Below are 23,401 nucleotides of genomic sequence, written 5' to 3' on the forward strand. Positions count from 1 at the left end.
CTACGCAATATTCCAAGTGTGGCCTAACTAAAGAAGCTGAATACAAAGGGGTTGCAGTTATGTTCCAGCTATACAGAGCTCTGGTTAGACCCTATCTGGAGTCCTGCATTCAGTTATGGGCACTACACCTAGTGAGGATACTGGCCTTGGAGGGAGTGCATTGCAGATTCATCAGTATAATACTGGGGCCAAAGGGGTTAAATTATGAGCACAGGTTGCATAGACTAGCTTATAGTCTCTTGAATATGGAAGATTCAGGGGTGATCTGATTGAGCTATTTAAGGTAATTAAAGGATTTTATAGGCTAGATAGGGAGAAAATATTTCCTCTGGTGGGAGAGTCCAGAATAATTAAAATTAGAGCTAGGCGATTCTAGGTGATGTCAGGAAGTACTTCTTCACACAAAGGGTTGTGGAAATCTAAAACTGTCTCCCCAATAGGCTGTTGTGTTTGGGGTCAGTTGAAATTTTCAAAACTTAAGATTTATAGATTTTTGATAGGTATGGATATTTAAAGTTATGGAATCAAGGTGGGTAGATGGAGTTCAGATACAGTTCAGCCATGGTCTAATTGAACAGTGGAACAGGACCCTCCTGTTCTTATGTTCCTTCCTACTACAGAACAGCTTCCATTACGCACAATTTGTGCAAATTTCCTACTCATTGTTAATCTCTCTAAATTCAGTTTGAATGTTAAAGACCAACAAGGTAATAGTTTGTCAGACAATACATCAAGCAATATTCATCAGTGAATAATATATCAGATTATTCTCCTTAGATACAGGGGTGGTGCCAGAAGACTGGAGAATTGCAAATGTTACACCCTTCTTCAAAAACATTTGTAAGGAAAATCCCAGCTAGTCAGCTTAACCTTGGTGGTGGGAAAGGTCTTAGAAACAACCATCTTGGACAAAATTAACAATTACTTGAACAAGTGTAGATTAATTAAGGAAAGCCAGTATGGATTTGTTAAAGGCAAATTGTGTTTAACTAAATTGCTTGAATTTTTGATGAGGGTAATGCGATTTGATGTGGTGTATATGGACTTCCAAATGGCAGTGGATAAAGTGTCACATAACAGGCTTGTCAACAAAGTTGAAGCACATGGAATAAAAGGGAAAGTGATAGCATGGATACGAAGTTGGCTGAGTGACAGGAAACAGAGAACGGTTGGTTTTCAGACTGGAGGAAAGTATTCAGTGGGGTTCCCCAGGGGTCAGTATTAGAACCACTGCTTTACTTGGTGTATTCTAATGGCCTAGACTTGGGTATACAGGGCACAATTTCAAAATTTGCAGCTGACTAACAACTGGAAGTATTGGGAACTGTGCGGAGGATAGTGACTTCAAGAGGACATAGGCTGGTGGAATGGGGAGGACTTGTGGCAGATGAAATTTAATGCAGAGAATTGTGAAGTGATACATTTTGGTAGGAAGAACTAGGAGAGGTAAAATGGATATAATTCTAAAAGGGGTGCAGGAGCAGAGGGACCTGAGGTCTATGTGCACAAATGATTGTAGGTGACAGGGAAGGTTGAGAAAGTATTTAAAAGGATATATGTAATCCTGGGCTTTATAAATAAAGGCATTGAGTACAAAAGCAGAGAAGTTGTGATGAACCTTCAGAAAACATGGCCTCAGCTGGAGTATTGTGTCTAATTCTGGGCACCAGACTTGAGGAAAGTTGTGAAGGCTTTGGAGAAGGTGCAGAAAAGATTGATGAGAATGGTTCCAGGGATGAGGGATTTCAGTTACGTCAATAGATTAGAGAAGCTGGGGTTGTTCTCCTTCGAGAAGAGAAGGTTGAGAGGAGATTTGGTGGAGGTGTTCAAAATTGTGAGGGGTCTGTGCAAAGTAGATAGGGAGAAACCGTTCCCATTGGTGGAAGGATCACAAACCAGAGGACATCGATTTAAGGTGATTGGGAAAAGAACCAACGGCGACATGAGGAAAAACTTATTTATGCAGCAAGTGATTGGGATCTGGAATGCACTACCTGAGAGTGTGGGGAAGGCAAATTCAATCGTGGCTTTCAAAAGGGAATTGGATTGTTATCTAAAGAGTAAAGATTTTCAGGGCTACAGTGAAAGATGGGGGAGTGGGAGAAACTGAGTTGCTGTTGTAGAGAGGAGACACAAACATGACAGACCAAATGGGCTCCTTCTGTGCAGTAACCATTCTGTGATTTTGTGTCCATCTGTGCACAATACAGCAGAAAAACTTGTGCAGTGGATAGCTGCTCCTGGTACTTAAATTCACCTTGGAGCTTGGAAAACATGAATAGGTAACAGTTGCAGCCTGTGTTCTCGGTTCTGCTACACAACACCCTGAGCAGTAGAATTGAGCACGCAGGCAGCGACTTGGAAATGACTATATACGAGCAATTGTTCCCTATTGTTGCTTGTTTCCAAATTTCTGACCATGAACATTTTTCCAATTCAGAAGGTTTGTATCGGGTAACAGCGGAACATCAGATTATTTATTTTATTTTATTTATTTTTTATTTAGAGATACAGCACTGAAACAGGCCCTTCGGCCTACCGAGTCTGTGCCAACCAAGAACCACCCATTTATACTAATCCTACAGTAATCACAAAATATTTAAGCTAAAATTACACCAATGTTTCTATGTCATGCACTTAACCTGTTGGCTTGTGGTTGGATAAATTGGTGGCAATTACAATGGCAGATGTGGCAGTTTACATCTGTTGTGAACAGTTTTCACCTTGATACAGTGAATGAGACTATCCTGGGGGTGGGGGTGGGTGGGGGGGGGATGCATACTGCAATGTATTGACATTAAAATCAATGACAGAATTCTAACAAATTAAAACACGTAGTTTGTTCATTTTTATGGTTGTTGTATTGAGATGGTAGTGTCCTTATCGATTGTGGGCCCAGTTACTGTAATGGATTTTGTAACTGGTAGATGGCAGTCAACGAGCTGAATTTTATGGAGAGGGGCTAGGAGGCAGGGACCCGTCGCCTTTCCATCACACTGGTGGTTTTGTCAGCGGCAGGATAGGCAGAAGACGGCCTTCTCGCCCAGAGGCCAATAGAGGCTCTTACGAGGCCTATTAACAGCCACTTAAGGGCCTCTTCCCTCTCACCACTGGCATTAAGTGGGGGTGGGGGGGCCCTCCGCCACGTGGTGAGGTCACCCAGTAAAACAAGGCAACCTCTCTGCTGGCTTGGGGAAGGACATGGGGGGGCCTCCTCCATGGGCAATCTGTGGCCCACGGAGGGTCCCTGCCAGCAAACAACCCACCCCCGACACCTTCCCCCTGTGCTGAACGCCGACCCTCCCCCCACCCCCATCACCGTGGCCTGCTATACTGGCCCCAGTGACCACACCTCACTTACCTCAGGTCTGGGGCTCCAGCACTGGGCCTGGGTCCAAGGCCTGGTGCAGTACTGGCAGTGGTCACCACTTCTATTGGCGCTGCTGATACTACATCAGCTGCTGGCCCTGTGATTGGCCAGCTTCTCTTGGAGGCAGGATCCCTATCTTTAAAGTGATGGGGATCTCAGCGCCGGGCTGTTGATTGGCTTGGCGCTGTAGAATTGCTCCCGGGGGGACTCCAAATGGCTGAGATGGGATTCCCCCTGCCTTTTCGGCCCACCACCGGGAGCCCCACCAGTGTCACATAGGTCAGCCCAGCGAGTGCAGACTGGAGACTGAAATGGTTGAAGATCACAGAGGGGAAGTGATTGATAATCAATGTATGTAAGAAAGAACTTTCATTTGTATAGCTCCTTTCATGGCATCATAGAGTTATACAGCACAGAAACAGGCCCTTCGGCCCATCATGTCTGTGCTGGCCGCCAAGCACCTATCTATTCTAATTCCATTTTCCTGCACTTGTCCCATAGCCTTGTATGCGATGGCTTTTCAAGTGCTCATCTAAATACTTCTTAAATGTTGTGAGGGTTCCTGCCTCTATCACCCCTTCAGGCAGTGTGTTCCAGATTCCAACCACCCTCTGGGTGAAAAACAATTTCCTCAAATTCCCTCTAAACTTTCTGCCCCTTATCTTAAACCTATGTTCCCTGGTTATTGACCCCTCTGCTAAGGGAAAAGGTTTCTTCCTATCTAACCTATCAATGCCCCTCATAATTTTGTATACCTCAATCATGTCCCCCCTCGGCCTTCTCTGCTCTAAGGAAAACAACCCTAGCCTTTTCAGTCTCTCTTCATAGCTGAAATGCTCCAGCCCAGGCAACATCCTGGTGAATCTTCTCTGCACCCTCTCCAGTGCAATCACATCCTTCCTATAGTGTGGTGCCCAGAACTGTACACAGTACTCCAGCTGTGGCCGAACTAGCGTTTTATACAGCTCCATCATAACCTCCCTGCTCTTATATTCTATGCCTCGACTAATAAAGGCAAGTATCCCATATGCCTTCCTAACCACCTTATCTACCTGTGCTGCTGCCTTCAGTGATCTATGGACAAGTACACCAAGGTCCCTCTGACCCTCAGTACTTCCTAGGGTCCTACCATCCATTGTATATTCCCTTGTCTTGTTAGTCCTCCCAAAGTGCTTTACAGCCAATGGAATACTACACAATGAAGCAGACTACTATATCCTATCTGGATCATTCATGATATAGCTGGAAGAATACAGATCAGAACAGGCCCTGTTTCCTAATGTTGATGATTGACTCCACAGGGCACGAGCAGTGATGACACTGAGCTGCGTTACTCCTCTCAGTATGAAGAACGCCTGGATCCTTTTGCCTCTTTCAGTAGAAAGGTAGGACTTTCTAATGGCACAGCCACACTCAACATCATCGTAATTTGAGAATTAGAAGTGTAAGAGCAAAATTGTCAGTTATATTAGTGCAAAACAATTGTTGTAGTTCAACCAACTACTGCTAAAATCAAACGTGATTCTCCACTCAACCTGATTTCATTCACTCAAGGCTTCCAATCTGCTTACCCTATATCACCAAGGAACCCAGACGAACACCTTTGGGCCAACTTTAACCCCTCACAGCATTCAGTATTTTGACTCCCAGGTTTCAGGAGGTGTGTGAAACCTTCACTCCAGGCAGGCTATAGTCTTATTGAAATGTGTAACTCTGCTTCTGATGATGTAATTCAGGTCGTGTCATCATTATAACTCAGTCATGCATTTGGCAGCCTTGCCATGAACACAGGGCATTGAGGAGGAAAGGGGCCAGAAGGTAAGTGATTTTAATCCTCTCAGGGTTTCCTGGTGGGCCAAGTGGTTCAGGAGTGCTCCTCCGAACTGGATAGGGAAACCGGGGGCTTCTCCTGCCCTCATGTCTCCCTAGTTCTTTTGCCAATCCCCTTAATTCTGTGTCCTCTGTTACTGAACCATGGAAAAGTTACGCCACAGAAAGAGGCCATTCAGCCCATCATGTCTGCACCGGCTGAAAAAACTAGCCCTTCAATCTAATCCCACCTTCCAGCACCTGGTCCATAGCCTTGCAGGCCAGCACTTCAGGTCCAGGTACCTTTTAAATGAGTTGAGGGTTTCTGCCTCCGCCACCGATCGGGGCGGTGAATTCCAGACACCCACTACCCTCTGGTTGAAAAAGTTTTTCCTCATGTCCCCTCTAATCCTTCTCCCAATCACCTTAAATCTGTGCCCCCTGGTCATTAACCTCTCCACTAGGGGTAACAGGTCCTTCCTGTCTACTCTATTTGGGCCCCCCGTAATTTTGTACACCTCAATTAAGTCACCCCTCAGCCTGCTCTGTTCTAAGGAAAGCAACCCTAGCCGATCCAATCTTTCCTCATTGCTGCAACTTTCAAGCCCTGGCAACATTCTTGTAAATCTCCTCTGTGCTCTCTCCAGAGCAATTATGTCCTTCCTGTAACGTGGTGACCAGAACTGTACACAATACTCCAGCTGTGACCTAACCAGCGTTTTATACAGTTCCAGCATTACATCCCTGCTTTTGTATTCTATACCTCAGCTAAGCATTCTATATGCCTTCTTAACCACTTTATCTACCTGTCCTCCCACCTTCAGGCACCTGCGGACATGCACTACTCTCTCACTTCCTAGGATCCTTCTACCCCTCTCAATATCCTCCTGTTTATTGTGTATTCCCTCGCTTTATTTGCCCTCCCCAAATGCAATACCTCACACTTCTCTGGATTGAATTCCATTTGCCACGTTTCACCCACTTAACCAAACCATTGATATCATTCTGGAGTCTACAGCTATCCTCTTCACTATTAACTACATGGCGAACTATTGTGTCATCTGCAAATTTCCTAATCATGCCTCCCACGTTTAAATCCAAATTATTAATATATACCACAAACAGCAAGCGACCCAACACTGAGCCCTGTGGAACGCCGCTGGAAACCACCTTCCATTCGCAAAAACATCCGTTAACCATTACCCTTTGTTTCCTGCCACTGAGCCAATTTTGGATCCAACCTGCCACATTCCCCTGTATCCCATGGGTTTTTACTTTTCTGGCCAGTCTGCCATATGGGACCCTGTCAAATGCCTTACTAAAATCCTTAAGACCACATCCACTGCACTACCCTCATCAATCCTCCTTGTTACTTCCTCAAAAAATTCTATTAAGTTACAAGACCTTCTCTTAACAAATCCATGCTGACTATCCCTGATTAATCCGTGCTTTTCTAAGTGGCAGTTTATCCTATCTCTCAAAATTGATTCTAACAATTTACCCACCACCAAGGCCAGACTGACCAGCCTATAATTATTTGGCTTATCCCTTGCACCTTTTTTAAACAATGGTACAGCATTCGCAGACCTCTGGTACCTCACCTGTATCTAGTGAGGGTTTGAAGATGATCCTCAGAGCATCCACTATTTCCTCCCTGGCTTCCTTTACCAGCCTGGGATACAATCCATCGGCCCTGGTGACTTATCCACTTTCAAGGATGTCAGACCCTCTAGTACTCAGTATGCTTATCGTATCTAATATTTTACATTTCTCCTCTTTTACTACAATGTCTGCATCATTCCTCTCCTGCCAATGGAAACCATTCCTCTTTATTTACTCTATCAAAACCATTCATGATTTTGAACACTTTTATCAAATCTCCCCTTAACCTTCTCTAAAGAGAACAACCCCAGCTTCTTCATTCACCCCACATAACTGAAGTCCCTCATCCATGGTATCATTCTAGTAAATCTCTTCTGCATCCTCCCTAAAGTTTGGTGCCCAGAATTGGACACAATACTCCAGCTGAGGCTTAAGCAGTGTTTTATAAAGGGACAACTGTTGTAGTGGAGCAAGCACTGAACCTGAAATGAACTAAAGCTGGTACTAGCTGCACCTGCTGTAGCACAGAGTGGGTTGGAAGTGTCAAAGTATATTCCCCAAACAATGCTACAGGTGCCAGTAATTCGCCATCACTTCAAAATGATCCTGTTCACTTTTCACAAAAGGTGCATGTAAACCTTCAGTGTTTACGTTACCTGTTATCACCTCCTTTTGCCACAAATTACATAGAAAGTGTAAATTAGAAACATGTCAACTTGTTGATGATGATTCCACGTTGACTTAAAATGGCTTCTTAATATAAAAGAAGACATGAAATGTTTGTTGTCCAGTCTTTAAGTGTTCCTTCTGTTGCTGTGTCTAGGAACGTCAACGCAGATATCTGAGTCTCAGCCCATGGGATAAAGCCACCCTAAGCCTGGTGAGTGGAATCCACTTTCGCTGTTAAAATGCTTGGACCCTTTAATTTTGAACGATCTATAAAGCCTTTCTTTTTTTTAAGGGCCGCGTCATCCTGTCAAGCAAATTGGCTCGAACCATTGCCTTTTTCTACACTGTGCTGCTGCATTGCATGGTCTTTCTTGTAAGTAGTTTTTATCTTCATAATGTTTGTTTGCATACTGGTGCTATGATCATTCCAAATATAACAGTACAATAGAACAGAAGAGCAAGGCACAGTGGATCCTGGTGCAATACAACAGAGCATAGTGTGGAAGTGCATTGGAGCAGAGTGCAGAGAGCAGTAGAATCGAGAGTGACGGAGCAGAACGTGCTGGAGCAGAGTGTAGTCGAGCAGAGCTTGTTGTTGCTAAGCTCACATGCACAGAGTGCAGGACAATCAAGCAAAATGCACTTCATCAATCCAACCAATTTTAGAAGTGTTTCTAGAGTTCCAATGATTTGCAGTCTCTGCCTTTCAATAGGCATTACAGATTCAGCTAGTGCTGTAAAACCCTGTTCCATTCAATAATAATAAATAGGCTAATGACTGCAGTTCCTTATTTAAATCTTCCAACTTTCATTGGATCACAGTGATTATTCTTGCAGTCCCACTGAATTACTGGCCTAGAACAAATATCCTGATAAACCATGGGTGTTCATACCTTTTCTATTTGATGTATGTACATTTCACAGATGTCACATCAGTGTATCTAATTAACGACTGAGTCATTTCCTGCAAAAACTGGTTTTGACGGAATGTTTGAAGCATTAGCTTCCTGAGCCACGTGATACGGCTGGCCAGTGTCACTCGCTGTCTGTCATGTGGCACATGTCGTATCATGTGGATTGAGAAGTTAATGCTTCAAACATTCCGTCAAAAACAGTTTTTGCAGGAAACGACTTAGTCGTTAATTAGATACACTGATATGACATCTGTGAATTGTACATACATTGAATGGAAAAGCTATGAACATACATGGTTTATCAGGATATTTGTTCTCGGCCAGAAAGTCACAGTTTGTCATGTGACATGCGCCAGTGTCATTCGCAGACTTTTTGTCAAGGGTGGAAAACCAATCAGCATCTTGCTCAAAAGCCATGCTTAGTGATAGTCCAACACAGACTTGAGGTCTGTCCTGCCAACGCCCACACAGCGAGTGCCTGCTTTTGTAACTTTGTGGGCAGTTAACAAGTTGAACCCAGACACATCCCACAGGAGGTGAAAAAAATCTATTGAGTTAATAGTTTCCCTTGCTGTCTGAAGACTGGGATGTCCCTACCTCTTCCCTTGATTAGACAAAGGAGCAAAAGCAGAACTGTTCCCCAATCAGATCAATAATACCCTGCAGTCAAGCCAGGCTGTTAATAGAAAACCACAAATAGATGGTACAAGAAGATTCCCAAAGGTTATAGGTGATAAAGAAGGGGTCAGCAAATACCTACTGAGCTGGATTACAACATCTAACGCTCACACTGTTCCAGTGGGCAGCTGCAGTTTATATCTTTGTGCCAAACCAGTTCACACTGCCTCAATATTAGTGATTTCTTCGGATAGCTGACTTGGGTAAATCATATGCCACAGCTCCTCATCATGTAGTCTCTGTGTAGAAATTAAAGCTCATGCTGATTAATCAGGCTTCAGAACTTAGTAAAGACAGTGAATTTTATCACCTAACCTCACCTCAAATGTAGAAGTAATTTGTTAATTTTTTATTGCGCTCTTCAAGGCTCAGCTGCTCAGTAGGTTGAGGCTGGTGGAGAAGAACCAGGCCGAGTATGCACCAAATGTAGCAATGCTGATTTAGCAAGAAGAGTTCACAGCAGATTTGCCGTCTCATTGTCTTTCAGGATATATAAAGCCTCTTGATTATAGTTTTTGCCGTGTCATGGGGTCCAAAATTTGGGTTTTGGTGTCTGGTTGTGCATTAAAGGGCATGCTTTACTGAAAGTGCCTATATTTTCCAGGTGCTGTATAAGGTGGCTTGGAGTGAGAGTGTGGGCAGAGACTGCGCTGCCTATTGTGCAAAGAAGTGAGTATGATAATACTTTGTTGCTGGGGATGGCCGGATGATTCATGCCAGTGTGACACGCGATGTTACATTCATTGTATGAACTTATTTCAAATTATTTCTCCATTCTTCATCATTGGGTATTTCAGATCAACTTCATGCTCTTCCTAGATGTTGCTTTTCCTTGAATTTCCTTTGAATATTTTTTCTCCAAGATAACATCATGAAAGTATGGATACAGTTTAAATAGACAGCAATATTCATTTTAAAGATGGGTTCTGATGAAGGGTCACTGACCTAAAACATTAACTCTGCTTCTCTCTCCACAGATGCTGCCAGACCTGCTGAGTATTTCCAGTATTTCTTGTTTTTATTTCAGATTTCCAGCATCTGCAGTATTTTGCTTTTATTCATTTTAAAGATGTCAGTTTGAGAAGCAGAAGGTTGAAAGGAAGGATGTAAATCGCACTGTAAAAGTAATGAAGATGTTAACCAATCTAGTCACTCTGAGAAGTGTAAAGAGAGAACACAAGAAGTATAGAGAGCAGGAAATATCATTGGGTTCAAAAGCAGCCTGCCCCTTTTTTTCATAGATTGACACCACTTACCCACCTCCTCACCCTATCCCTGTGTAGAAATATATCCAGTTGTCTGTTTACCTCAATTATAGTCTCCACTTCAATGGCCTGCCCCAGTAGTTACATAATTCTATTATCCTTTGGGCGAGAAAAATACCCTCTGACTTTGTTTTTTATTCCTAACTCTCTTAAGTTTCAGTCATTGCTCAAGGATTTGACGCCTTTAGTGAATAGTTTTCCAGGATAATCTTTGAAACATCACCTCAGCTTCTCCACATTTGTTAAAAAGAACCCCCAACTGATTTTTTTAAAAATCAGTGTTTCGTGGTATGTGTGAGGCCAGAAGGGAGAGAAGGAGCTAGAGACAAAGTGCAGGTTCACAGCAAGAACAACAATGAGGCCTGAGAAAGGAGGGCACGAGTATAACCGAAAGGAGGAAGAGTTGTTGAGAGGTGCGAAGCAGAAGAGAAGTCAAGAGCCTGAGACTGCACAGTAACATCGCAACTGCTAGAGGAAAAAAGACCAAGATCCATCTGGTTCACCTTCTACCATTCTGGTAGTGGCATGACGCAATGATAATGGAGTTGCTGACAAATTACAATCTCTATCAATTAGTCTGTAACAGATGTGAGGAAAGCCCCATTGGTGGAGGACTTCAGAAGCATCATGGAGAGTTGCAATATCCATGCCTCCCAAATCTGATTCATTGCCTAGTCTGCAGTCTACGCACGCTGTGATGCACGGTACATCCTGGGAGCTGTATAAATGGGTGGTTGATGGTCGGCACAGACTCGGTGGGCCGAAGGGCCTGTTTCAGTGCTGTATTTCTTTATGATTCTATAACTGCCTAAGCCTAATCTCACGATACAAGTTCCAGATATTTTGAATAATTTTCTTTTCTGCTCACCTGAGTATTCCCTTGACCCATAATCCTGAGTCAAAATCCTGGAACTCCCTACCGAACAGCACTGTGGGATCTTCACTGTATTGACTGCAGGCTTCACCACCATCTCAAGCACATTTAGGGATGGGCAGTAATTGACCAGTGATATCCACATCCTGAAGAATGATATTTTAAACAATAGGTGACCACAATTGCACTCATTACTTCAGATGGGGTCTGATCAATGTCTTACACACAAATACAAGCTTTTGATTTCTTTTTCACCTTTTTTAATTATAGCCAAGCATTGAGCTTTCAGTTTCAGATATGTAGTCTCTATAACCCTTCGATCTCTTTCCTGTGCTCCATTTAACTCCCTCTTCTGACTCCTAATTTGCATGCTAATTAGTATATACTTATCTACATTGAACAGTACCTGCCATTTATTGACCCAGATGGCCAAAAGATGCTGCTTGTTTGGAGCCTGGTTTCATTGCTGATCATTGCATTTTCTCCGGTTTGGTTTCAATCTGAAGATTAATATCTTTTCAGATCAATATTCAATATTGATATCTTTCTCATGGTATATCGTGTCTGTTCTCTGTGTTATGACCATTGACTTTGCATTGGTCAGTTTTTGCTTCTTCATTGGTTAAGATTCTTGGGACATTTGTCGATATTAAAAGTGCTGTATGTCGTTGTGTTTTTCTCTCTGCTAATTTGTCATTTGCTCCTTGAGTTTTTTTGACACTTTTATTGCACAAAATCCTTGTTCTCTATTTCAGCTTTATCCCCAATAAATTCCAATAAGATAAAAGCCTCTGAAAGACACCAGCCTGAATAGTTCCTTGTGCTGCACACTGTCTAATGCTTAAATGTTTAAAAGAACATTTATAACCTAACAAACAAATGAACAATCAGCAATTAAGAAAGAAAACTGCAATATTACTCCTAAACTTGCCAATTCCAGGTGAAGGTTTTTATCTATATTAGGTGTAGTATAATTGTGAAATGGCTTATCACTTTGCTACAGCTCATGCAGAAAGTAAAGCTCCCTTTCCCCAATATTATCCAATCACCATCTCCCCAGTATGTTCAGGTTGATGCAGCTCACCCAACCCAGGCAGCTAAAGCCTGATGTTCTGAGCCAAACAGGCATGTTGCAGCTCCCAGGATGTACCGTGCATCACAGCATGCGTAGACAGCAGACTAGGCAATGAATCAGATTTGGGAGGCACAAGCATGGATATTGCAACTCTCCATGATGCTTCCGAAGTCCTCCACCAATGGGGTTTTCCTCACATCTGTTACAGACTAATTGATAGAGATTGTAATTTGTCAGCAACTCGATTATCATTGCGTCATGCCACTACCAGAATGGTAGAAGGTGAACCAGATGGATCTTGGTCTTTTTTCCTCTAGCAGTTGCGAAGTTGCTGTGCAGTCTCAGGCTCTTGACTTCTGTTCTGCTTCGCACCTCTCAACAACTCTTCCTCCTCCCGGTTACCCTCCTTTCTCAGGCCTCATTGTTGTTCTTGCTGTGAACCTGCACTTTGTCTCTAGCTCCTTCTCTCCCTTCTGACCGCACACATATCACGAAACATTGATCTAAAAAAAAAATCAAAACTCAAAGAAATGGAATTGAAATTCTTACTGTTAAGTACATTATTTAAAAACATGCACACAGACTGATAAATACGAAGACATTAGAAGCCCTTTTTCATTTTTCTTTTTCGAATATTGATCCATTTTCCTTTTAAAAGTGATTCTGGATCCTGCTACTCCCTTTGTTCCTGACCAGTATTCCATATCCTGACAACCCTCTGCATAAAGAACATGCTCCTATCCTCTTCCTCCAATCATTTGATAATCTGAAACTTTTACCCTCTGGTTATCTACTTATTGACCAGTGGAAATAGTTTATCCTGGTTTGCTTTATTAAGAGCCTTCATAGTCTTGAACACCTCTATCAGTTATCCTCCTCTGTGCTAGTGAAAAGAGCCCTGGTTTCTCTAGTCTCTCTAGAGTCTTTCACCCGTGATATCACCTTAGTGAATCTCTTCTGCACCCACTCCATGGCCTTGACATCCTTCCTAATATAAGGTGCCCAAATCTGGACACAATATTCTAACCACAGCCTAACCAATGATTTGTAGAGTTCAGCTTTATCTATTTAATTTATATGCCCCATTTGTAAAATGAAGGCTCGCATGCTTTTTTAAATCAATTTGTCCTCCTGCTTCTAAAGATTTGTGCAGCTAAACCCCTAAATTGCTCTTGAGGTCCCTGTGATGTTTGCGATATCACCTCTTGCCTCTCCAGCAGGACTTTCATTCCTCAGACTCCTCGTGTTTATGTATTGAGCTTTGAGGTAACCCATTCTCCCCCATTCACCAATAATATATTTATTTTGTTATTATGGAACTGATGCTGCTGGCCAGGTTATACTGAACTGAGGGAAACTGTATCTCTATAAAACATGTTTTATAGAGATGCAAGCAGACCACTGCGCTTTCTCAATCAGCATTATCAAAAAAATAAGATTGCTTGGTCATTTTCTCATTGCTGTTTGTGGAACCTTGCTGTGGGGAATTTGCCAGCCACATTTCCTATATCACAACAGTGACTACACTTCAAAAGTGCTTCATTGGCTATAAAGCACTTTGGGACATCCTGAGGTTGTGAAAGGTGCTATATAAATGCAACTCTTTCTTTATATGCACTCAGCAATAGGATGTATTTTAAAAAGGCCCATGGTGTATCTACTGTTATCTTGGTCACTTCTCTCAAATCTGGTTCTGGGCAGTGATATTGATGATACTAGTTACCCTGACCTACAAAAAATAAATGGGCTTATATATTATTGGCAGAATAAATGATGCGTATTTGTACCTTTTAGATATTCTTCATTATCTCTGCCCTATCTCTAGGTTGTGGTCAGTTTCTGAAGCTGATGTTTGAGTTGCCATATTTTTGCACTTGCAGCTTCAGTCAGTGTTGCACATTCTGAGTAGTATTGTTAATGTTTTCAGTGCTAGTGATTTGATCTGTTTCCTTTCTTCAGGTATTCTGACCATCTGCACAAGTTCCATGAGAATGGTGATGCAAGGGATATGTGGCAGTGAAGCAGAAGATTGTGGGTCCAGGTGGCCTAAGGGCACTGCTGAACGACTGGACCCTAGCAGTTCTTTGCACCTGTTGCTGGATGAAGCCTTGCGCAGATGCCTGACCTCGAGCAACACTAGTGTAGCTCAGCTTTTTATTTCAGTAAGCAGGGAGCGTTCAGGGGAAGCATTCCTTTAGTGCATCTTTGCATAAAATTGTTGAGTTTTATTTTCCTCTGTTAGCAGTAAAATAGCACGCCTACACTTGCTTTGCCTTTCCTTTGGTTCTGTTCCATAGCTGTTTTATTGCAAATAGCCTGTAATAATTGATGATATTTTCAGACTGAGTGCAAACACATTAGAGTTTGAGAAGTGTGGAGGCAAGGGGCAGATACCGGGCTTCTCTGCTAGCTTTCTAGGAGTTGCTGTGAAATTACAATCTCTATCAATTAGTCTATAACAGATGTGAGGAAAACCCCATTGGTGGAGGACTTGGGAAACATGATGGAGAGTTGCAATATCCATGCTTGTGCCTCCCAAATCTGATTCATTGCCTAATCCGCAGTGATTCTCTAGAGCCAGTTCCTACTCTTACAATCTTGTCAAATTTCACACTCTTCAGATTTCTAAATACCTTTAGTTCCTGTTGTTACAAAAAAAAGCTGCCCTGATCTCAGGGTGACAACAATTATATTACAATGTGGGTTAGAATAAGGTTGTAAAATGATGAGAATTTTGATTTGATTATTAATCATTTTGTGCATGCCAACTAAATGATTCAGTGTGTAGTAACCCACACAAGGAGTGAATTACACGGAAGTTCATTTAAGGGCAGTGGGGAAATTGGCATCAAGCTTAGTGAAAGCTCTGTGTATAAATGTCATCCAAATCTGAAACTAAATTATAGCAGCCTTCTCATCGCTAGCATTTACTTCACACCATTTATGTTAACTTGTTAGTTCATGATTATCTTCTCTATTGTTATGCGCAGATATTGGTGTGTTATTGCTAACGTTTTGACAGGGCATCATGCGTTTGTGCAGTACAGGATTTCTTGCTTCTCTGCTCTCTGCTACAAGCTAGTAAAGGGCCAGAGCAAATAAAAAAATTGTTTCAACAGCATCCTGGCAGAAACTCTCAACCCAGGATCACCAGGGAGTCTACATCTCACAGATTGTGTGCTTCTGTCAGTGAAGAAGCAGCACAGGTATATTGTAAGATGTCACATTCTATTTCTGCAATTCCATCATTAACCTCTATCCATATCTGTGCATATGTTTGTACCTTCTGCTACCTAATTCTGTTCTGGGTGAAGGAGTGAACACTTCAGCATTGAATAAATCATTTGGCATCAATAATTAAATGTTTTGTTTATTTTCAACTCTGATTTCAATCTGGCTTCACACACATTTCTGAATTAACTTTTTTAATGCTACAAGGGCAGATGGAGCATCCTGAATACTTTAATAAGAACATGAATGGAATGCAATGCTGTCATCTATCCGATCTCCTCACCCCCAAATCTTTCAGATTTTGAAAAAGGGGACCCCCCATGGTAACACTATATAAATGCAATCTTTTAGAGCAATCCCAAACTAATCCCGCTGCCCCACTCTCTTCTCTCAAATTTGAATCAATTCAGCACAATTCCCACTGCCCCGCGCTCTCCCCATAGCCATGTATCAATCCTTTCTTTTAATTCATTCCTGGGATGTGGGCGTCGCTGGCTAGGCCAGCATTTATTGCCCATCCCTAATTGCCCTTGAGAAGGTGGTGCTCTGCCTTCTTGAACCGCTGCAGTCCTTGGGGTTTAGGTACACCAACAGTGCTGTTAGGAAGGGAGTTCCAGGATTTTGACCCAGCGAAGGAATGACGATATAATTCCAAGTCACGATGGTGTGTGACTTGAAGAGGAACTTGCAGGTGGTGGTGTTCACATGCATCTGCTGCCCTTGTCCTTCTAGGTGGTAGAGGTCGTGGCTTTGGAAGGTGCTGTCGAAGGAGCCTTGGTGAGTTTCTGCAGTGCATCTTGTATATAGTACACACTGCTGCCACTGTGTGCTGGTGATGAAGGGAGTGAATGTTGAAGGTGGTGGATGGGGTGCCAGTCAAGCGGGTGTTGGAGCTGTCAAGAAGCTCGACACCAGCCAGGATAATCCAATACTATTCCCATTGCCCTGCTCTCTCCTCATAGCCCTGTATCAATCCCAAACATAACATACGAATTAGCAAGAATAGGGCACTCGGCCCCTCAAGCCTGCTCCGCCATTCAATAAGATCATGGCTGAACTGATTGTAACCTTGACTCCACTTTTCCGCCTACCCTCGATAACCTTTCACCCCCTTGCTTATTAAGAATCTACCTACCTCTGCCTTAAAAATATTTTAAGACTCTGCTTCCACCGCCTTTTGAGGAAGAGAGTTTCAAAGACACTCAGCCCTCTTGAGATAAAAAATTTCTCATCTTTGTCTTAAATAGGAGACCCCTTATTTTTAAACAATGACCCCTAGTTCTAGATTCTCCCACAAGGGGAAATATCCTTTCCACATCCACCCTGTTAAGATCCCTCAGGATCTTAAATGTTTCAATCAAGTCGCCTCTTACTGTTCTAAACTCAAGCTGTTACAAGCCTAGCCTGTCCAACCTTTCCTCATAAGACAACCAGCCCATTCTTGGTATTAGTCTAGTAAACCTTCTCTGAACTGCTTCCAATGCATTTACATCCTCCTTTAAATAAGGAGACCAATTCTGTACACAGCACTCCACATGTGTCTCACCAATGCCCTGTATAACTGAAGCATTACCTCCCTACTTTTGTATTCAATTCGCCTCGCAATAATTGATAACATTCCATTAGCTTTCCTAATTACATGCTGTACCTGCATACTAATCTTTTGCGATTTGTGCACTAGGACACCCAGATCCCTCTGCATCTCAGAGCTCCACAATCTCTCTCCATTTCGATAAAACTAATTCCACTTTCTCATTCTCTCCCATTGCCCTCTACTAATCCAATACTAATAGCACTGCCCTATGCTCTTCCCATAGTCCTGTATCAATACAGTACTAATCCCACTGCTCAAGTATCTCCATTGCCCTGTATCAATCCCAAACTAATCCCACTGCTCCACTCTCTCCCCAAAGCCTTCTATCAATCCAAATAAAATTAGTAATCAAACAAACTTGTAAATCCTTTTGGCTGTAACTCACAGAGTTGGGATGAAATGGTGCTATCCAACTTTAATTCCATAACTTCCACCTTCTGATTTTACACCTCTGCAGAGGTCCAGTATCCAGGACCTACTTGTCCAGGCTTGTACTTATTTAAAGGGATGCTGCCGAGGGTGAGATTGCTATTGCAAATTTCTGACCATTTCTTAAAGCTGTTGGAAAATCCTTTCACCATTGTGCGCAGGAAGTCTCCAACCTCATCGCTCAGTACCTATGGAAAGTCTTGCAGTTAAAGGTGATTAGGGAACACTGGGAATCCCACATTACACCATATACATGCTGGAGGAAGAGGAGGAGCAGGAGGCTGTAAAAGAAGCCATACAGAACCCAACCATTCCAGCACTATCCTTCTATCAGACTCTATATACCCTTTCAAGGCCTGTGCCAGGGCTCCCTTTCAGGAGGCTGCTCTTTAGTCCTGAAGGTTTGGAGGTGCTCTACTCTTCACCAGATCTGTGAACAAATCAACAGCACAGACACTGAAAGTGACCGCAGCTCTAAATGTTTATGCCACAGGATCAAAGGGAGCATTTGCGAGACCAGCAATTTGCTGCTCATTTTTGGATAAGACAAGTCACCAATGCTCTCTTTGCCAATGGCCCACGTTTATAGACCTTGATGGTGGCACGCAACACATTGCTAAATTTATTCCCTCTCAGCAGAGACTCTGTATTCCCCACAGTTGCGGGTAGCAATTGATTGCATCCCCATGTGACATTACAGGCCCCAAGTTCTACTCCCGTAGACTTCCATTCCATAAATGTGTAGCTCATTTGTAGCCCGAATTTCTGATATGCTGGGAATAGCCACATTACTTTTATGCTTTGCCAGTCCTGTGTCCGATCTATTTTAATAGCATGTGGGAGGGTGGCCTTTGTGCGACGAGGGATACCTGTTACTCCCATGGCTTGCGATGCCTCTTTGTAAGACCACCAGTGCTGTAGAGAAAAGCTGAAATGACACACATTTGGAGACAAGGATAAGGAATAAGGAAGCTATTTGGACGCTCAACAGATGGTTCCAGTGCCTGGATATCTCTCTGGAGGGGCAATCCAGAATCAGGGGCCACAGTCATTTTGAGTTAGGCCATTCAGGAGTGAAAAGAGGAGGCACTTTATCCCAAAAAGGGTAGTGGAAATCTGGAACCCCCCACCCCCACCCAAAAAAAAAGCTGTGGATGGTGGGGGTCCATTAGTATTTCAAGATTAAGATCAATGGATTGTTGTTGAGTAGTGAAAGCTGGGGATTTGGAATGGAGGTGGGTAAAGGAGTTGAGATACAGATCAACTTGATCTAATTAAATGGAGGAATGTGCTCGAGGGGCTGAATGACCTCCTGTTCCTCTGTTTTCATATCAGACAAATTATAGTAACGTGTAGTTGTGTGCTTCATAATTTTACCATTGGGAAAGAACTGATGATTGGAGTCCCAAAGGATGCTGAAGGTCAGACCCATGGAGCTGGTGCAGTACTTCTGTAAGACAGCTGAGAGACAGACTCATTCTGAACTCCATCACAGATGCCTGGAGCACGATTTGTTCAAAGATTCTGCCCATTAACCAGCCACCTTCCCTCAACCTGTACCCCCGAATCCCACTGCTCTTCCACAATACCGAGGCTACTTTCACTGGAGTATAATTACTGCTATAATTTGTTTTGCCAAAATATATTATCTCACACTTTTACTCCTCTGTTTTTGGTAGCGACCCTGTTATTTCGTTAGAACAATGGAATTACATTTCTGCAGCACTTCTCATGTCTTCAGCATGTCCCAAAGCATCACAGTTGCCAATGAAGCACAGTTACTGTTCTAATACAGGCACAAAGCAAGGTCCTACCAACAGCAATGAGATGATGAAATCATCTGTTTTTAGTGAGGTTGAGAGATAAATATTAGTCAAGACAACTCCTTGCTCTTGAAATAGACATACAAGATATTTTACATCAACCTAAGAGGGTAGATAGGACCTTGGTTTAATGTCTAATCTGAATTTGCACAGCCAAGAGGATAAGCAGACAGGAACCTTCATACCAGCTGTGAGGAAACCAGCAACAACTGATTTTCCCTCACCGTGGGTTCAGGTGTCCTGTTCGTGGTCAGAGCCTCCATGTAATATCCTGGCTAAGATCAGCAGTGGGAGAGGACAGTTGAAGTGACAAGTCTGTGCACTGTGACATGCTGAGTTGGTTCTACAATGCTTAGCGATCACCACATCCTTTCGCACTTAGATTGTTTCAATGGGGGAGGTGGCACAGGTGTGATGGACTGAATGGTCTACTCCTTTCCAAAATTGCTCTGGTCCTGTGATAAATTCTTACAGTCCTCTCTAAATGTTTGATTAATGCTGACTGAACACAACATAGCCCAAAGAGACTTTCCAATAGATTCATAACCTAGAACACCAAGGAAAGCCTTGCATGCATAAACCTATGTATATAGAAATCAGTCCCAATGTCCAAATTCACCATAGTTGTGGTTAACACCGTTTCTCTTTAGTAAAGCCTTGGGAACACCTCCTATTTTGGTACATAATGTCATCTACCTATTCCTCAGTGTAGTACTGAGGGAGTGCTGGACTGTCAGAGGTGCCGTCCATCAAATTAAATATTAAACTGAGGCCTCTTCTGCCCTTTCAGGTTGGCATAAAAGATCCCATGGCACTATTGGGTTAAAAAGGAAAGATACTTCTTCCTGGTGTCCTGGACAATATTTACCCCTAAACCAGCATCACTCAAGCAGGCTATCTGGTTATTTAACTTATTACTGTTTGTGGGAGCTTGCTGTGCAAAATGACTGCCATGTTACTGTGCACTTTAAAAATACTTAATTGGCTGTGAAGTGCTTTGGGAAATCCAGAGGCGCTATATAAATGCAAGTTACTTTCTTCTCTCAATCCTTGAATGGGTTGTCGTCTCTCAGGTTTATGCCTATTTTGCCCATAAGGCTACATGTTTGAACCTCTCAAATCAGGTGTCCGACCCTGCCACAACACTGAAACAGCCTTTATCAAAATCACAAATGACATTCTATGCAATTGAGATGATGGTGAACTATCCTTACTCATCTTGACATGTCTGCAGCCTTTGATGTGGTTGACCACACTATCCTCCTCCAACGCCTCTCCAATGTTGTCCAGCTGGGTCGGACTGCCCTCACCCAGTTCTTATCTATCCAGTCATTACATCTGAAGTCTCCCACAGATCAGATTTCATATGTACATAGGCAACACACAGCTGTACCTCACCACCATCTCTCTTGACCACTCCATCACCAGGGCCTTCCAGCCTGGCCCCGGCAACCCCACCTCACTTACCTGAGGTTCAGGGTTCCAGTACTGGGCCTGGGCCCGAGGTCTCTGCAGTACCTGCAGTGGCCATTGCTCCCAGTGGCACTGCCAATACTGCTGAGCTGCTGGCTCTGTGATCGACCAGAGCTCTTGGAGGCAGGATGCCCAACTTTAAAGGGACGGAGATCCCTGCACCGGAAACGTCATCTCCATAGCAATGGAGGATCATGCCAGGTGCAAAAAGGTCGAGGCAGAGATCCCCCGCACCGCCTTTTCAGCCTGGCATCAGGAGTTTTGCCTCCTACACAAAATCCCTGCCACTAACTCCATTTCCTGGCCATCAATTCCATTCCCCTCCCTAGCCATTGTCTCAGTCTAAACCAGACTGTTTTCAACCTCAATGTTCTATTATACCCTGCACTCAGCTTTAACCCCATATCCTCTCCATCATATAAAACCACTTCCACCACAGTAACATCACATGTCTCTGCCCCTGTCTCAACGCATCCATGCTTTAGTTACCTCTTGTCTTGACTATTCCAGCACTCTCCTTGTCGGCCTCCCATCCTCCACCCTACATAAACTTGAGCTCATCCTAAACTCTGCTGCCCATATGCGAACCCACACCAAGGCGACACAGTGGCGCAGTGGTTAGCACCACAACTCCAGCGACCCGGGTTCAATTCTGGGTACTGCCTGTGCAGAGTTTGCAAGTTCTCCCTGTGTCTGCGTGGGTTTCCTCCAGGTGCTCCGGTTTCCTCCCACATGCCAAAAGACTTGCAGGTTAATAGGTAAATTAGCCATTATAAATTGTCCCTAGTATAGGTAGGTGGTAGGGAAATATAGGGACAGGTGGGGATGTGGTAGGAATATGGAATTAGTGTAGGATTAGTATAAATGGGCGGTTGATGGTCGGCACAGACTCGGTGGGCCGAAGGGCCTGTTTCAGTGCTGTATCTCTAAATAAATAAAATAAATAAAAATAAAGTCCCATTCAAACATCACCCCCTATGCTCCCTAACCCACATAAGCTCCCAATCCACCAATGCCTTAATTTAAAAGTTCTCATCCTTGTTTTTAAATCTCTACATGGTCATGCCCTAATCCCTGATCTCTGTAACCTCTAACAGTCCCAAAACCCTCCAAGAACTCTGCATTTCCCCAGGTCTGGACTCTTAGGCATCCACCACTTACTGCTTTGAGCAGCCTGGCCTAATGTCTACTTCTTTAGCTCAGTGTCAGTTTTTGTCTGATAATGCCCCTGTGAAGAGCCTTGGGATGTTTTATTGCATTAAAGATGCTATATCAATGCAAGTTTTTGTTTCTTTCTTACAAGGAACACTGAAACATGTTCGAACAGGTTTGTTACTGACAGTAGATAGCCAGTAGGGTTTTCTGCAGTGGCAATGTAATGCCAAACATAATTAAATTATTAAGCTACGCCTGAACAGTCCTATCACTGGACTCAGTGTGCTACATCACAGACACTCATATCTCAACTTAGAAATTAGGTCACAGTTTCAACTAATTGGAAATGTGCTTTTAATTGTTGAGATAGAAGACCATTTTTATTCATTTGAATGGCTTTCTGGCATTGAACTAATTCAATTAACATAACATTATTGAGTTCACTGCTGAGGTAAACTGCACAAACTAATTATCCACTTCATTCAGAAAACCATTTTATGCTTGAAAAGCTTAAGAAATCATTGCTGTAAAATTAATATAGTTTGCATTCTCATCTCATTAATTGTGAATCACATTTATTGAACACAGTTGGATGATTCAAATTATTTTAAGTAAGCCAGCCTGAAAATGAAAGTCTTGTCTCTCTCTATATAAAAAATATTATCTGAGCATAACACTGAACAAAACTTGGGCAAAGAAAATTCAACTCAGTCAATGGCAGAAACCATTATTGTCATGACCGCATTGCTTGTGAGATATTACATCCTTCCGAGTAAGGGTGTTCTTTAGTTTGGACTCTGATATAGTATCCAAGTAATGCTGTGCAATTATGGTCAGGGTTATTTCTGTGGGTGAATGTTGTTTAAAAGCTGTAATACTTAATTTTAAAGAACATGATAAGAAGACTAGATAAAACAGATGATTTGTTTCACTGAATGCTATGACACCTTGGGCATTTGAACTGGGTGAGTTTGAGATGTGCTGTTTTGTTTCTACAGTCCACAAAAGATGCCACCATACAGTTATATTACTGAACTAGTAATCCAGGAATTATTAATTTACCAATAATCTGCTCACCAATGTACAATTTGGGTTCCACCAGGACCACTCAGCTCCAGATTTGATTACAGCTTTGGTCCAAACATGGAACCAAAAACTGAATTCCAGAGTTGAGGTGAGATTGACTGCCCTTGACATCAAGGCATCATTTGACGAGTGTGGCATCAAGCAGTCTTGGTAAAACTGAAGTAATTGGGAATTCGGGGAAAAACTCTCCACTGGTTGGAGTCATACCTAGCGCAAAGGAAAATAGTTGTGGTTGCTGAAGTTCAATCATCTGTGCTGCAGCAGTTCCTCAGGGTAGTGTTCTAGACCCAACCATCTTTTGCTACTTCATCAATGACCTTCCCTCCATCAGAAGTGGGAATGTTCGCTGATGAT

The 23,401-nt window shown here is 42.8% G+C and overlaps 1 protein-coding gene across 2 annotated transcripts in view; it reads left to right on the plus strand.

The window, feature by feature from the left end:
* LOC137346547 (protein CASP-like) overlaps positions 1 to 15,633 on the plus strand; it is a 734,295-nt gene extending 718,662 nt beyond the window's left edge. The window contains exons 18-22 of one of the 2 annotated variants that reach the window (XM_068010032.1): positions 4,672 to 4,755; positions 7,605 to 7,661; positions 7,743 to 7,823; positions 9,647 to 9,711; positions 14,216 to 15,633. In XM_068010032.1, the coding sequence (XP_067866133.1) occupies positions 4,672 to 4,755; positions 7,605 to 7,661; positions 7,743 to 7,823; positions 9,647 to 9,711; positions 14,216 to 14,276 (348 nt within the window). In that variant the 3' untranslated portion in view covers positions 14,277 to 15,633. The remainder of the gene's footprint in view (positions 1 to 4,671; positions 4,756 to 7,604; positions 7,662 to 7,742; positions 7,824 to 9,646; positions 9,712 to 14,215) is intronic. The other variant, XM_068010031.1, reaches the window with a different exon arrangement.
* Positions 15,634 to 23,401: the final 7,768 nt, after the last annotated feature.

The sequence above is a fragment of the Heterodontus francisci genome, chromosome 30, assembly GCF_036365525.1.
Source record: "Heterodontus francisci isolate sHetFra1 chromosome 30, sHetFra1.hap1, whole genome shotgun sequence".
Taxonomy (NCBI): Eukaryota; Metazoa; Chordata; class Chondrichthyes; order Heterodontiformes; family Heterodontidae; genus Heterodontus; species Heterodontus francisci.